A 14,947-nucleotide genomic window follows, 5' to 3' on the forward strand; every position below is an offset into this window, starting at 1 on the left:
AAATAAACCATGTTTGAATTTCATTTGGGGGCTACGCCTGTGTTCAGGGGCTCATGTCTTCTTGGCCCAAGTGGCGGATCCACTGGGAAAAATACAGGTAATACACATTAATTTTACCTTTATTTGGAGATGGGGCCCCCTTCCCTGGTGCTCAAGGGTTGGGGGTGTGGTTCTCAAATTTTCAGGGGCCCCCCAAAAATAATTAGTGCTTCTTCCCCCCATCCCCCGCTTATTCACCCGCTGGCTGTTTAATTACGCCGCTATATTTTCTCACGAATCGGACCCTCTCCCCTGCCGCCGGCTGGATCCGCCCCTGCTCACCCCTATGATAAAAAAACACATGCTTTTCCAGCGCGTACATATCGGTATCGCTATCATTAAACCCTCTCATGATAAAAATAAGGGCATGCAGAATGTTTAGGAAATTTGATGACTGTTTTTGTAGATAATTTTTATGTGATTCAATTCGATCGTTTCCTTTTTTATTTTCTAAAAAATTATCTTTACCCTTTTACTTTTTTTTGGGGGGGGGGGGGGCGAAAATATTTTTTTGCCTCCTCTCTACTTTTTCGTTTGGGGGCGATTGCCCCCCCCCCCCCCCCCCCCCCCCCCCCCCCCCCCCCCACCGAGCTTCCCTCCCCAACCTCCACGCCTATGCATATCCCAACGATTGCGAAAAGGAACTTTGAAATCTCGCCTCCCTAAAATCACCTGATTGGATGAAGCTTTTCGCGCGTCTTCTATTGCGCGTCTGATCTACACGTACGTAGCGCGTGCCACGCGCCCGCGCCGCGCCCACGTGGTGGACGCGCTCAAACATACAGCAAATTAAAGGGGGAAATTAACTGTTGCATGACCTCAGAAAACAACATGGACGCATCGCAAATGTACCCGCGAGAAATTGAATGCGAAGATGGAACTTGTCTGACGATCCAACAGAGCTATGTTGGAGATGTCGGCTGCGTGGTTTGGGATGCTGCATTAGTACTTTCCAAATATCTTGAAACAAAAGGATTCGATCGTCGATTTGGTGAGCTAAAGAAGAGAAGATTGCTGGAGATAGGAGCGGGAACAGGAGCAACGGGACTCGTCGCGTGTAAATTTGGGTATGCACTCTATACTGGCCAATGCAATACACAGCACATATGAATTAGTCTACGTACTACGTAGGCCTAGACTACGCCGATAACATAGATTCTTTATTAGGGTAGAATGAAAAGATCAAGATTTAATATGTGAAATAGATCTACCATAATAATTGATAGCTTGCATGTTAATTTTAAAACATCATAGGTTTATTAATGTTTGTCTATGTTCTTAGAGTTAGTAGGGGTAGATCTATGTCTGTGATAAGTGAGTGTGACTGTGACTGTGACTGTGACTGAGTGTGGTTAATGCCAGTTGTGATTATTGTTTTGCTCTTGCCAATCAATGCCAGGTCTACACCCTACTCCCTACACCCTACTCCCTACACCCTACTCCCTACTCCCTACTCCCTAGGTAGGCTACTCCATAGACCTAACTAGTTAGATTCTATAGTCTTGACTTGGATACGTTCATGAATGGGCTATGGTCTGGTATCAGCAGGCGCGTACGCAGGGGGGGGGGGGGGGGGGGGGGGGGGGGATTGGGGGTTTACCATACCAACTCCCTCCCCCACTGCATGAGCGAAATATCGGTCAGCGCGATTTAAAAAAATCCTGGGTACGCCACCCACTGGGTATCATCAGTGTCAGACCAGTGGTGTACGCAGGATTTTTTCAAGGAGGGTGTTTGAAAATTAAACATTGCACCGACCATATTTCACTTGGGGGGGGGGGGGGGGGGGGCAGCAAGCAATAATTTTTTTTTTCTTGCCCCCGGAAATGAGAAGATCGCGCGGATCGGTATTTCACTGGATGCAGGGGTTAGCTAGCAATATTTTAATTTTTTTTCATATTTTACTCAGCACCCCCCCCCCCCCCCCACCCATGAGCAAAACAAAAAATGAGGGGGGGGGGGTTAACACCCCCCCCCCCCCCTGTGTACGCGCCTGGATCAGACAGTGCATCAAATTGATATTAACGATCATATTTCTAGTTCTACAGGAATTCAAAGTATGCACGATCATTTTCTGTTCAATTCAATTCAATTCAATTCAAAAATGGTTTTTATTATAGCAGAAACATGGTTCATACAAATACAATTTTACATGAAGGACAGCCTTGACTGGAATATTCAAGTTTACATGTTCGGTACAATAGATAACACTTTTAAATATTTATGTTAAAAAACTAGCAAAAATAAGACTTAGAATGTGTAACTAAAATCCATAATGTATGTTCCCTATCTTTTCAGGGTTTTCCATGCTGAAGGATATAATTTCTCGCTTTGTTTTATCATTAGGTCTGATGTGACCTTGACTGACCTTGAAGAGTTTGTACCTCTCATGGAACTGAACATCAAAACCAACCTGAGTGCACTCACTGGTACGGCCACAGCTAAAATACTGAAATGGTATGGTATTTACATGAATAAAGTCACAAGATATTAGACCCCATATTTGTTAATCAATTTGATGGCAAAATTTCACTTAAATTGTGTAATGAGGGGGGGGGGGTTCTACCTTGAGGCGCGATAGCTCAGTTGGTAGAGCAGTGATCTTGTAAATCCGGCAACCCGGGTTCAAAACCAAGTCGATGCGCTAGTGCCCTTTAGTAAGGCATTAATCCACATTACCAGGTCTCTCGGAGAGGATCTAAAGCCGTCGATCCTCTGGTTGCTTACTAACAAGCATTTATGCTTTCTTAGCTGTCGGGTAAAATAACCATCACGACCACTACGATGTCATTTTAAAACACTGAACTCGGTAAGGATTTTCAAAACAAAAGTGTTTGAAGACAAATATTGATAATAAATCAAAGAATATAAAACTTGGCTTTGTTTCATACGCAGTAAATCTGTTTTTGTATTCTTTCATCAATATTCGTTGTCAAACAATTTTTTTTCTTTAAAATCCTTGCAGAAGTCGGCGTTAAATGACATCCTCTTTCACTTCATCATACAATCGAAGTGAATTTCATAAACTTTTATTTTCTTAGTTATTGATGAAGGAATTTGTACAAAAACATATTTTCAATAATTAGATTCAGGTGCATGTATGATTGAAAATGTTCTCTAAGGGACAATATAAATTTTTGAAGTTTTTAAGTACAGGGCAAATGTGAGGGGGACATCGCAAGATATGTCACAGAGTTGCCAATATGTGTTTGAACGATTGAACCTTCAAAAATTCATAACTTTCTTATTTTTAATCATTTTTTTGCTAAAAATGTGTAATGACCTGCTTTATATCAAAGGGAACTTCCTCTTTAAACATAAAAAACAAATTATTTGATCTATCCCTCCATCTCCCCCTCCCTCCCCCCCCCCCCCCCCCCCCCCCCATCGAAAATGAACTGTCTAATTTCTATTGTGGGAAGGCATGGAATCAACCCTTACAGTTGTATTAGAGAATTGATATAGCTTATGATTTGGTGATATTAGAGGAGGGAAATATTAAGAGTTAAAATCATCACCAAATCTGGTCCCATGTTATAATTCGGCCATTACTTTGTCTTGTATTATATTGCATTGAAAACTACTTCATATCTACAGTGTACTACATGTGCATGTAATGTTTGTACTTCTTGTATATCTGAAATCATATTATTTATTGTATGCTATTGATTTATTTCTTCATCATGTAGGGGTGAGGACATCGGAGAGTTCAACCCTTTACCAGACCTGGTTCTCATGTCTGACTGTGTCTACTATCCAGAGGTAAACAAAATATACCCAAATTCTTAAAGCCGCTCTAAATTGTTGGGAGCCCCACAAATTTGGTGGCAAAATTTCACTTAAACTGTTTCATAATGTGAAAGAATATTGATGAAAGAAATTTAGTTTTTCTGCATTGTACAGACGACCCAAATTATTGATTGTTTTATCAACATTTTTTTTTAATTTTTTTTTTTTTTTTGGGGGGGGGGGGGAACTTTGCAGAAGTGTGTCGTAAATGACATCCTCTTTCACATTTTGATACCATCTAAGTTAAATTTTGCCTCCAAATTTGTGGTGAATTTGGGGATTCCAACACTTTAGAGGGGCTTTAATAATGATCAATGAACCACTAGATACCGGTACATGTACTTTGTATGTATACACCCACCGCACACTATACGATCTGACATGATCCAATTTTAGAAGAAGTTGCAATGGCATTTGATGTGAACATTGAAACATCTGAAATCTTAATGATGAAGGATTTGGATTGACATATGATTAATACAAATCTAAATTTTGATGAATATCAAGCTTCTTTTGAGGAGGAAATGCTAAATCAGCTCAGACTCGTGCAAATTTGTATGATTTGTAGCAGATTCAGCTTTTATTCTAACTAGATTAGAAGGCTTAAATGCACTAAAATTCTAGTTGTTAGTATTCTTATCATTTATTATTTAGAACCTAAATCAAAAAGATGTTGGTTAAGATTTCCAGATCTAATAAAGTTGTAATTTCTTCAGAAATTGGATCGCAGGAGGTCTGAGGAGCATCGCATAAAGTGTGGTGGGCTTAAGTGACTTTAAATTAAGTCACAATGGTTCCAGATAAAGGAGGGGTATTCTGAATACATGTTAATCTAGAAATCATTGGCATTTGTGCTGGGCTGTATTGTTGTTAGTATCAGGGTAGGTAGTTTTCATGAACATGTTGCATGTTTCCAGACTGTATTTGTTTTTAATTCAATTTTAATGAGAGATGTCATGGCCGAAGGTTACGGGGCAGCGGCTGTTAATCAAATGGTCAGTGGTTTGACTGCCGGCCACGGAATGAACATCCATGAGCAAGATATTGATCTGCATTGTCACGCTTTCCCAGGAAAGAATAGGTACCAATGAGAAATTCTTTAATAAAGCCAAGGTGGTTGTCTGTGTGACTGCATGCATGCATTATAACAGAGTGTAAGTTTTGGAAGCAGTGTTGCAGGGGAAGTGGAAATTGTGCTCACTTGTGTGCAGGCTTTAAATTTTTTGGTTGGGGGTAATTATGACATTGTACAAATATCTGGTGATCTGTAATAATAGTGATGATAATAATAGTATATGCAAAATTCATATAGCACTTAATAAGATGTTTCTAAGCACTGATATTGAGCCCCCCCCCCCCCCCCCCCAACTCCAGGGTCGAAGAGACCGCATTCGTGTTTCCTAAATCTCTGGTAAACTGGTACTCTTTGAGCTACAAAGTCCGCCCTGAGAATTGTAAAAAAATTGGAATGTATTTGACTTTTCACCTGGAGATTTCTTTTAAAAAGGGGTGTTTTTTCTCCCTCTCTCTTTGGACTCCTGAGAAATTTTTAAAAGGGGGTTATAAAATATCTTTAATGTCATAGATAGGGCAGTACATTGAGCAGTGTTCCGGATTTAGGGGGTCTCTAAGGCAGGAAAAGCCCTTCATTGGGGGGGGGGGGGGGGGGGGGGGGGGTTCAGAAATGTTGGTAGAGATAGGGGTGCTTTAAAAGGGAGGGAACACGCATACCCGAACCCTAAATAACATTAATTTGGGGACTGGGTATTGGGCACTGTTAAATTTTGATCTCAATGATCAAATTTCATAAAACATTTTGTATTACCTTCCATGTGTGGTCTGATATTACAGGCTGTGCAACCACTGGTAAAGACACTCTGTGATCTTTCTAAAGATGGGGCGGACATTCTCGGCTGCTATGAAGAGAGAACCATCGGACAGAATGCTGAAGCTCATCAATTATTTGATAAGGTATGGATCTGATATTTGCCTCTCCCCCCCCCCCCCCCCCCCCCCCCAAAAAAAAAAAAAAAAAAAAAAAAAAATATTAATACAAATAATAATGATAATAATAACAATAATTTATTAATTAATAACAAAATTTAAAATGTGACCATTTCTGTCATGGAAGGCAATTCCTGCTTAAAAAATTGAGTGTTTATATCTTGGTGATGTATAAAAAAAAAATATTGAGACATTGTCCTAATATTCATCTTCGTTTGAATTTTGATTCCAATTTGTTGCATGTTTACTTGATTTTTATCAGCTGATGGAACCACATTTTTCTGTGGAGGAAATACCCAGAGAAGATCTCGATCCAGTCTACAACAGCGATGAGATCCATGTGATGTGGTATAGAAGAAAAGATGGACCAACACAGGACCAGCCCAGCTGATACCAACAAGAAGACCTGGATCAATGGTTGATGACACAAAAGGAAAGATGGATCAGTTGAGACTGGACCTAGCTGACCTACCTAGGAAGGACCTGGACTTAAAGTCTATAACAGTGACGAGATCCATGTGATGTGGTACAGAAGAAGAGATAGCTGATAGGACCAGGATCTACTAGTGTGCAATAGCAATGAGATCCATATGTGATATGATGCAGCCGGAAAGATAGACTGACATGGAACCAACTGAGCTTATACCAACCAATGACCTGGATCTAATCTAGGAGGGTGATGAGATACTTGTGATGTAGTTAAGAAAGAGAGATAAGTACATGTAAAATATTTCAGGAAGTATCTGCAGTCTTGAGATGTTTTGCATATTTTATAAATGTGTCCTATAAAGATGATGGTGTCATTGTCAAATGGTGGTAGAATACACATGTATATCCACAATCAGTTGTATTTTTTTTTCAATTTAACTCAGAGAGATCATTCAGTAGTCAAACTAATAGCATAATTCTCATCAAATCATCACCATCATCTCTTTCAACACCTGCATTTGCATCCTCATCCCCACCATCACCACTATCGTCATCATCATCATCATCATCATCACCACCATCGTCATCATCCCCACCAAGACACCATCAAAATCATTTTATCACAATCATAATTATCATCATTATTATCATGATCATCTTCAGCATGATTACCATCATCTGTATCATCATCCCGCAAACAATACTATATTGCCTTCACTCTGTCTCCACTTCTTTCCTCATCGAATTCATAATCATCTTTATTATCATCATCCTCAACAATCATTACATTTTACTAATTAGCCTTTTACAAATGACAACCTCATGATCATTGAGACATGAGCCATATATTTGGTAATATTTTTAGATAAATATTTCATGCAAGAGGTTCATATTCTCCTCCGTTGCCAGTTAAACTCTCTTCGTATGGAGCTAATTGTAATTGTTTTTTTTTTTACTTTGTTCTTCCATTTCCACTCACTAAGAACACTCTAGTTTTCCAAGAAATTCAGTTACAGGAAATATTATTTCAGATCTACTTCAATAATCATTTTTAAATCCATCCTGTCTTCTCTTTTCTGTAATTGATGTTGGATTGCAGTCAGTGTCCTCTTGAGATTTCGCTTCTCGCCTCTCTTACGAGACTTAGGCCTTGCCTTCCCCTTCGTATTGTGGTGTCTTCATTCTTCAATCTCGACCTCTTTGTCGGGATTGTTCTCATTCCCAGCTGGGGAATTTGGTTCTTTATATCTGTCAGGATATTCGTTAGAGGACATCTTCTTAATTATGTCTGAGCGGTTAAAGGAATAAGGTGTTATCTTTTATTTGAGAAGAGACGGAGAAAGCTACAATTACTTATTTATGTTTGTTTCGTTGAAATATACGACTATGACGGAGGTGTACCAGTTAAGAAAGACAAAGTGTTTCAAGACGAAAGAAAAATGGTCAACTTTTATTAATACATGTACTTCAAATATTTACAACATCTTTATATCACCACTGTTACAATGCCTTGTGCTCATAGTTATATTTAAGTAATTTATATAATTGTCATTCTTATATTCTAATACATGTAATAAACTGAAGGGCAATGATTCATTAGGACTAGGGAACTTGGAAGTTTCCCATCTTAGTTAAATTCCATTTCTATAGCATCATAGTGGGAGAGGTGGACTTAAAAATCTTCCAGCGTCTTTATAGTGGTACATCTTAATAATAGTGGTACATCTTAATTCCAGCATCTTAATAGTGATACATCTTAATTCCAGCGTCTTAATAGTGGTACATCTTAATTCCAGCATCTTAATAGTGGTACATCTTAATTCCAGCATCTTAATAGTGGTAAATCTTAATTCCAGCGTCTTAATAGTGGTAAATCTTAATTCCAGCATCTTAATAGTGGTACATCTTAATTCCAGCGTCTTAATAGTGGTACATCTTAGTTCCAGCATCTTAATAGTGGTACATCTTAATTCCAGCGTCTTAATAGTGGTACATCTTAGTTCCAGCATCTTAATAGTGGTACATGTTAATTCCAGCGTCGACTTCGTTCTGTACCTTCATTTTCCAGTTCCAATTAACGTCTAGTTCCTCAGACGGCTATGGGGGGAATTTCCAGGGAGAGCTTAATTACATGTTGTCTCGACGAACGCCCCTCAAAGGGGGGCTAATAATAGAACATAGACTAGTATGTAGTTGATAGTGCGTACTCTAAATATCTTTTCTAATATCAAATTGAATATTTCCTACCTTCCAAAGTTGAAAAACTAGTAATCACAATCAACAAGTAAAGGCCTATTTATCTCTCCGTCTATCTTATTTATCTATCTATCGATTGATGCGATAAATATTATTTACTCCGAAGGCTAGCTAGAGTTTGTTTATTAAAACATCTTCCTTAGTGATAATGTAAACAAATAGCTACGTCAGGCCTCTTTATTACGTCACGACTGCAGACCGTTACAATATATTACATATTTCACACAAGAGGTTCATATTCTCTTCCATTGCCAGTTAAACTCTCTTCGTATGCAGCTACTTATAATTATTTAACTTTTACTTTTTGTTTTTTCCATTTCCACTCACTAAGAACACACTAGTTTTGCAAGACTTTCACATTTGAAATTATTCTGCAGGTGGTGGAGCGGCTCACACCGTGAATGGTTGCGCTACTGTCCAGCACCGATCCAGTAGCGAAAAATCTTAATGCATGCTTGCAGGCTTGTTTCTTTGAATTTTTGGCTGGAGTGCTGCATCCAAACTCGCAATGTCATCATACATGTTGAGTGGGTGAGATCTATCACGGAATACATGTGTACTACCAGGCCATCGAGCTACACAGTTAGTGATTATGTACCTGTAATCACAGATGGACGGACATTAATTGAATATCGTCCTTTACGATTGATGTAAACTGGTAATATACAGTTTAATTGAAAGCTCAAACGATAACTTACCTGTTGGAAGTTTGAGTGTAATTTTATGAGGGAGTAGAGGGAAGGGCTACTTTACCTCTTGGGGTATGTTAGCAGCTACTTTTTCTGCAGGTTCTGACGAAAGCGACCCTGCGACGCCACTGGCTGCCTCAGCGCTTGTGTAGATGAAAGCGAGCGTGTTTAAACGGTTAAGCCCCTCGTGAGTAACTTTTGGACTCTTGTCAGTTTCAGGTCACGACTTTGTGTGAACGGCGACGACTTTTCCCAAATTACCGGGTTAACTTTTGGTACATCGAGGATGGGGCAATTACTCGGTGGCAAGTATTTAGCAGTTGTTTCTTCAAGAACTTTATCCTCAAGTTTGGTAGCGAAAAATCTTAATGCAATAAATACTTGCACGCTTGGTGGCACTGCCTTATTTCTCTGTGCTGCCTCCAAACTTGCAATGATAGATCTTACCCCATCCCTGGTGAATCTGTACTTCTTAAACATTTCTGTATCATTGTACAGGTCGAATGGGTGAGATCTATCACGGAATACCCTTTGTTTCCTCAGGGTATACACCTCCAGCATTGCTAGCAGTGCCACCATTTTGATCGAGTGGTTTCTATAACAATTAACACTCACGTATACCGGTATGTGACCCCCATTCCAGTAGCTGGATATGATGTCGCGCGATGTCAAATAAAAAAAATTGGCTACAAGATGGGTGTGCCGGAAGGCTGCAGATGTTGATAATCCGCCACTTCTCCCAACTTACCGGTAGTACCCACCTCCTGCTAGATAATGGAGCAATGTTGTCAACATCTGCTCTGATTTTGCGATACTGCCGGGCACCCCCCCCCCCCCCCCCTTTCTTGAGATTTGGGCTAGAGTGCTGCCTCCAAACTCGCAATGATAGATCTCACACCATCCCTAGTGAATCTGTATTTCTCGAACATTTCTGTGTCGCCGTTCATGTCGAGTGGGTGAGATCTATCACGGAATACCCTTTGTTTCCTCAGGGTATTCATCTCCAGCATAGCTGGCAACAGTTATACAAAAGTTGTAATATTTGAATACCAAGAATTCCCTCTTTCCATCAATAGCTATAGAGCTCTCTTCTTCTCCTCTTTTGAGGGTGGCACACAGCCCCCCTCGTCCTGCATTCTGGGCTTCCATTTCGACGAGGAGGGCGTCCCTCACCGCCTTTATGATCGTCCATGAAGCCTAGCCTTGATTGAATTTTTCTGTGTGAAATTAACCGAACAGCTGATTATTGAAATCATATAGTAAATTGAATTCAAATTCAAATGGGAAGTTTTCCCTTATATTATCTATGAAGGTTCCAATTTGTAATATTTTAATACCAAGAAGTCTCTCTTTCCATCTCGCTCTTTACTGGTTGCCACCTCATTGGTTTTAAGGGTGGCACACAGCCCCCCTCGTCCAGCATTTTGGCACTCCAGTTCTACTATGAGGGCGTCTCTGACTGCTTTGATTCCCTTCCAGGCTGCCTCGCCTTCATTGAATTTTTCTGTGTGAAATTAATCAAACAGCTGATTTTTGAAATCATATAGTAAATCAAATTTAAATTCAAATGGGAAGTTTTCTCTAATGTTATCTATGAATTTTACTTATACTCTCTAGTTGGATCCATTTGTCACAATACAATACTGGTAAGTATTCCATAGGATTCCTGTTTCTTAATGAATAAGATTCATAACTGGGTATGATTGGTTGAATTTTTTTTTTTTATGAATTGGGTTGACTTTAACAAAATGAGCTTCCCAAGAGCATTTTTATAATTAGAAATTAGAATTCTAGAATTATAATAACGTACGGCAAATGACACATTTAAACCTTTCAGAATATTCTGTGTAGCTTTTTAAAATGACTAACTTTAGCAGCACTTTGGATTCTGTGAAAACAGACTTGAGTGATCCAAGTGATCTTGAGTTTAATGTGATTCTCACTTCTGGTTCTTAGCTATGGTTCATTTGGAGGAAGATCAAATGAGAAACGATAGAACAGGAGAAACCAAACAGAGAAAATAAATTGTAACTCCTCCATCGTACAACATGCACCACGGGGAACATGTTCTCTCCCCCCCCCCCCCCCCCCTCATGTGATTGCCTTATTTTTAATTAGAGTATGTTTGGCATACATGTATCTTGATACCATTGCCACCAAATATTATTTTCTTACATACCCCAACAGCCCTGTCGTTATGCAAAATACATTTTATCAAATGTGCGTTGCCGCTCTGAACGATTTTCTCTTATAATTCATTAATTAGATCTATTGACATTCCTATTTTGTGTCATGTTGTGCCCATTTCGTATTGTAGACATTTTATGGTTGTTTTTTTTACTACATCAATTTAATATTTGTTTTCCTTAGAAAACCAAACATGAATTGAATTTCATTTAATTAACGTGCATTGGTGGCGGCAGTTTTACAAATGTTGATTGGGAGAAATTTTCTGGGAGATTGTAGGACTCTCAAATCCTGGACATGATCTGTCAAGGATTTGACAGTCGTCCCCCAGTCTTCCCCATAAAGTACGGCTCGTTGGGGTCCGGTGAGATGCTTGCCTTGTACCCTGGCGTAAAGTCTCTCATTTTGGAGTACGTATCCACCAGGGTACACCCATACTGGTCGAGGATAAGGACGGCATCCCCATATGTGCTGTGAGTTTTGTGGTCTTCCACCTGTTGTAAATCATCAATTCAACCATCCAAAATTTATTTCATATTATTTTCATCTTCTATTCAATCATCCAAAATTAAGTTCATGTTATTTTCATCTTCTACAGTTCCTGGGAGATTGTAGGACTCCCACATCCTGGACATGATCTGTCCAGAATTTGACAGTCGTCCCCAGGCTTCTCCATAAAGTATGGCTCGTTGGGGTCCGGTGAGATGCTTGCCTTGTACCGTGGTGTGAAATCTCTCATCTTTGAGTAGGTATCCGTGAAGGTACACCCATACTGGTCGAGGATAAGGACTGCATCCCCATAGGTGCTATTTGTCTCGTGGTCTTGAACCTGTTGTAAATCATCAATTCAATCATCCAAAATTATTTAATGTTATTTTCATCTTCTACAGTGCAAAGCATATTGAGGGGTTTGGATTTATCTTAAATGAAGATTGCATCATAATGCATATGAGCCATGCAGTCTAATAAAGTGGCATTAAAATATTGTAATTTTAATTGTTGAAGATATTGCTGATTATGGTTTATCTGAGGTTACTGAGCTAGGCTAATCCACGGAAAATGGCTGGCTCTTCTTTTTGGGATATCAAAATATCGCCCTTAAAAGAACCAGTCAGGGCAGTACGATTATGTTGAGAGGAATATGATGTCCCCCTCAATGCCATCCGATGGTATAACTTCAGGAGCACTTAAGAGTGCAGGCAGTTCAGTATGACATCAGCATGGCACAATGTGCAATGGCACTGCTGCCTGATCTATGAAGGTTACAACTTACAATTTCAAGCGTTTTGCTCCTTCAGCTCTTATGAGGGTGGCACATAGCCCCCATCATCCAGCATTCTGTGCTTCCAGCTCAACAATGGGGTGTTCCTCACTGCCTTGATATGTTCCCATGAGGAATGCGGGCCTTGATTGAATTTACTGTGTGAAATTAATCAAACAGCTGATTTTTGAAATCGTATAGTAAATTGAACTTAAATTCAAAAGGGAAGTTTTCTCTAATGTTTTACATCAGCAGATGTATATAATACAGAGGGAACCTTTTACCTCTTATTATTTTTTTTTGTTTACCATATCTCTTTTTTAATGTCCGGTCAAAGGTCGGACATGAAGGTGGTAACCCTCAAGAGGGTTCTTGTCACATCTTCCTGCCTTCCATACTGCCCTGAGTATTCGGCCTCCGACGAAAGAAAGTGCCAGACAAGTGTTTCAAATGTCTTCATAATTTCTTCTGGATTCTCCTCTGTTGTGATCTTTAATTCAGATAGAAACAGGTTGCAGGTGTATGCCCGCAGTATCGGACACTTACAGGTTGCAGGTATATGCCCGCAGTATCGGACACGTCCCTTTCCTTTTTCCAGATATAAGCCAACTATCAGAGGGAACCTTTTACCTCTGAACATTTTTTTTGTTTGCCATCTCTCTTTTTTTGATGGCGGGTCAGAGGCCGGACATGAAGGCAGTGACCCTTAGGAGGGTTCTCGCTACATCCTCCTGCCTCCCATACTGGCCTGAATATCCAGCCTCCGATGAGAGAAAGTTCCCAAATTTCTTTAGCGTATCAAGATATTTGTGCCTGGTCTTGGGCATGTAGTCTTCTTTAGTCTTTGAACGATGCTGTTTGAAAATAAATGTATGAAATATATGTATACCAGTAGTAAAATATGCAACTAAAGTTACATACAAAACATCAAATTATACATGGTGCACAAATTATTTTGTACTTATGAATGGTATTTCATTTCCTATTTTCCAACGAGGAAGATTTTTAACTGCAATCTGAAATGAAAGATGCTGTTAAAGTACATGTGTAATATAATTTTCATGAATTATAGTTATTGGAAAAAATGCTGTGTTTGCTATCTACATTAGTTTGGAGTTGTTAGCATAATTTTGAAACAGTACATTAGCACTTCTTCGGATCTTAGTTTTGGGATCCACCTGCCATGTCTTGAATTCGTTTAAGCATGGCACTGATACCTGATATCCCAGACAAGTGCTTCAAATGTCTCCATAATTTCTTCTGGACTCTCCTCTGTTGTGATATTTAATTCAGATAGAAACAGGTGACGGGTGAATGCCCGCAGTATCGGACACGTCACTTTCCCTTCTTCAGATATTAGCCAACTATCAGAGGGAACCTTTTACCTCTGATCATTTTTTTGTTTGCCATCTCTCTCTTTTTTTTTATGTCTGGTCAGAGGCCGAACATTAATGTAGTGACCCGTAAGAGGGTTCTTGCCACATCCTCTGGTCTTCCATACTGCCCTGTGTATCCGGCCTCCGACAGAATGAAGTTTCCAAACTTCTTGAGTGTGTCGAGGTATTTATGCCTCGTTTTAGACATATTGGATTCTTTCAATCTTTGAACGATGCTGTTTGAAAATAAATGTATGAAATACAATTATGTATTGAATATGCAAGTAAATTATACAGGGTTAAGAAATTATTTTGTACTTATGAATGATATTTCATTCCTATTTTCCAACGAGGAGGATTCTAAACTGTAATCTGAAATAAAAGATGCTGTTTAAGTACATGTGTAATATAATTTGCAAGAATTATAGTTCTTGGAAAAATCAGATTTTGTTTTGTTTTAAATGTTATGTTTGCAATCTACATTAGTGAGGAGCTGTTTGCATAATTGTCAAAACAGTGCATTGACAATTCTCTGGATCTTGCCATATTTGAATGGAAGCTTTCAGGCTGTAAAGATCTGAAGGTGCCCAATATTTGATATCAAACTATATCGTTTTTCTGTAAAGTTTTTAAAATTACTAACTTCAGCAGCACTTTGGATTCATTGAAGACCAACTTCAGCGATCCACCTGCCATATCCTGTATTCTTTTCAGCATCCCACAATGTGCGATGGCACTAGAGGCGGAAATTCCCGATGAATGCTCGAGGTAGCCTGCGTACGTCAACATTATCTGCTCTGGAGTCTCCTCTGTTGGAATATTTCATTCAGATAGAAACAGAGTAATGAGCCAACCAATATTAATTCCAATATTGATTTCAATCATGTTATTGAACCTTTTTATGAGTACTTTTTGTT

The 14,947-nt window shown here is 39.2% G+C and overlaps 1 protein-coding gene across 1 annotated transcript; it reads left to right on the forward strand.

Moving 5' to 3' along the window:
* The first annotated feature begins 773 nt into the window (after nucleotides 1–773).
* Nucleotides 774–7,702, forward strand: LOC100892809 (protein-lysine methyltransferase METTL21D). The gene is made up of 5 exons (XM_011665318.2): nucleotides 774–1,106; nucleotides 2,386–2,496; nucleotides 3,729–3,801; nucleotides 5,680–5,799; nucleotides 6,095–7,702. Exons 1-5 carry the CDS (start codon nucleotides 853–855, stop codon nucleotides 6,221–6,223), a joined length of 687 nt encoding a protein of 228 aa, XP_011663620.2. The 5' UTR covers nucleotides 774–852; the 3' UTR covers nucleotides 6,224–7,702.
* The last annotated feature ends 7,245 nt before the right edge of the window (nucleotides 7,703–14,947 follow it).

Source organism: Strongylocentrotus purpuratus, unplaced genomic scaffold (assembly GCF_000002235.5).
Source record: "Strongylocentrotus purpuratus isolate Spur 01 unplaced genomic scaffold, Spur_5.0 spur5_scaffold_7, whole genome shotgun sequence".
NCBI classification, from domain to species: domain Eukaryota; kingdom Metazoa; phylum Echinodermata; class Echinoidea; order Camarodonta; family Strongylocentrotidae; genus Strongylocentrotus; species Strongylocentrotus purpuratus.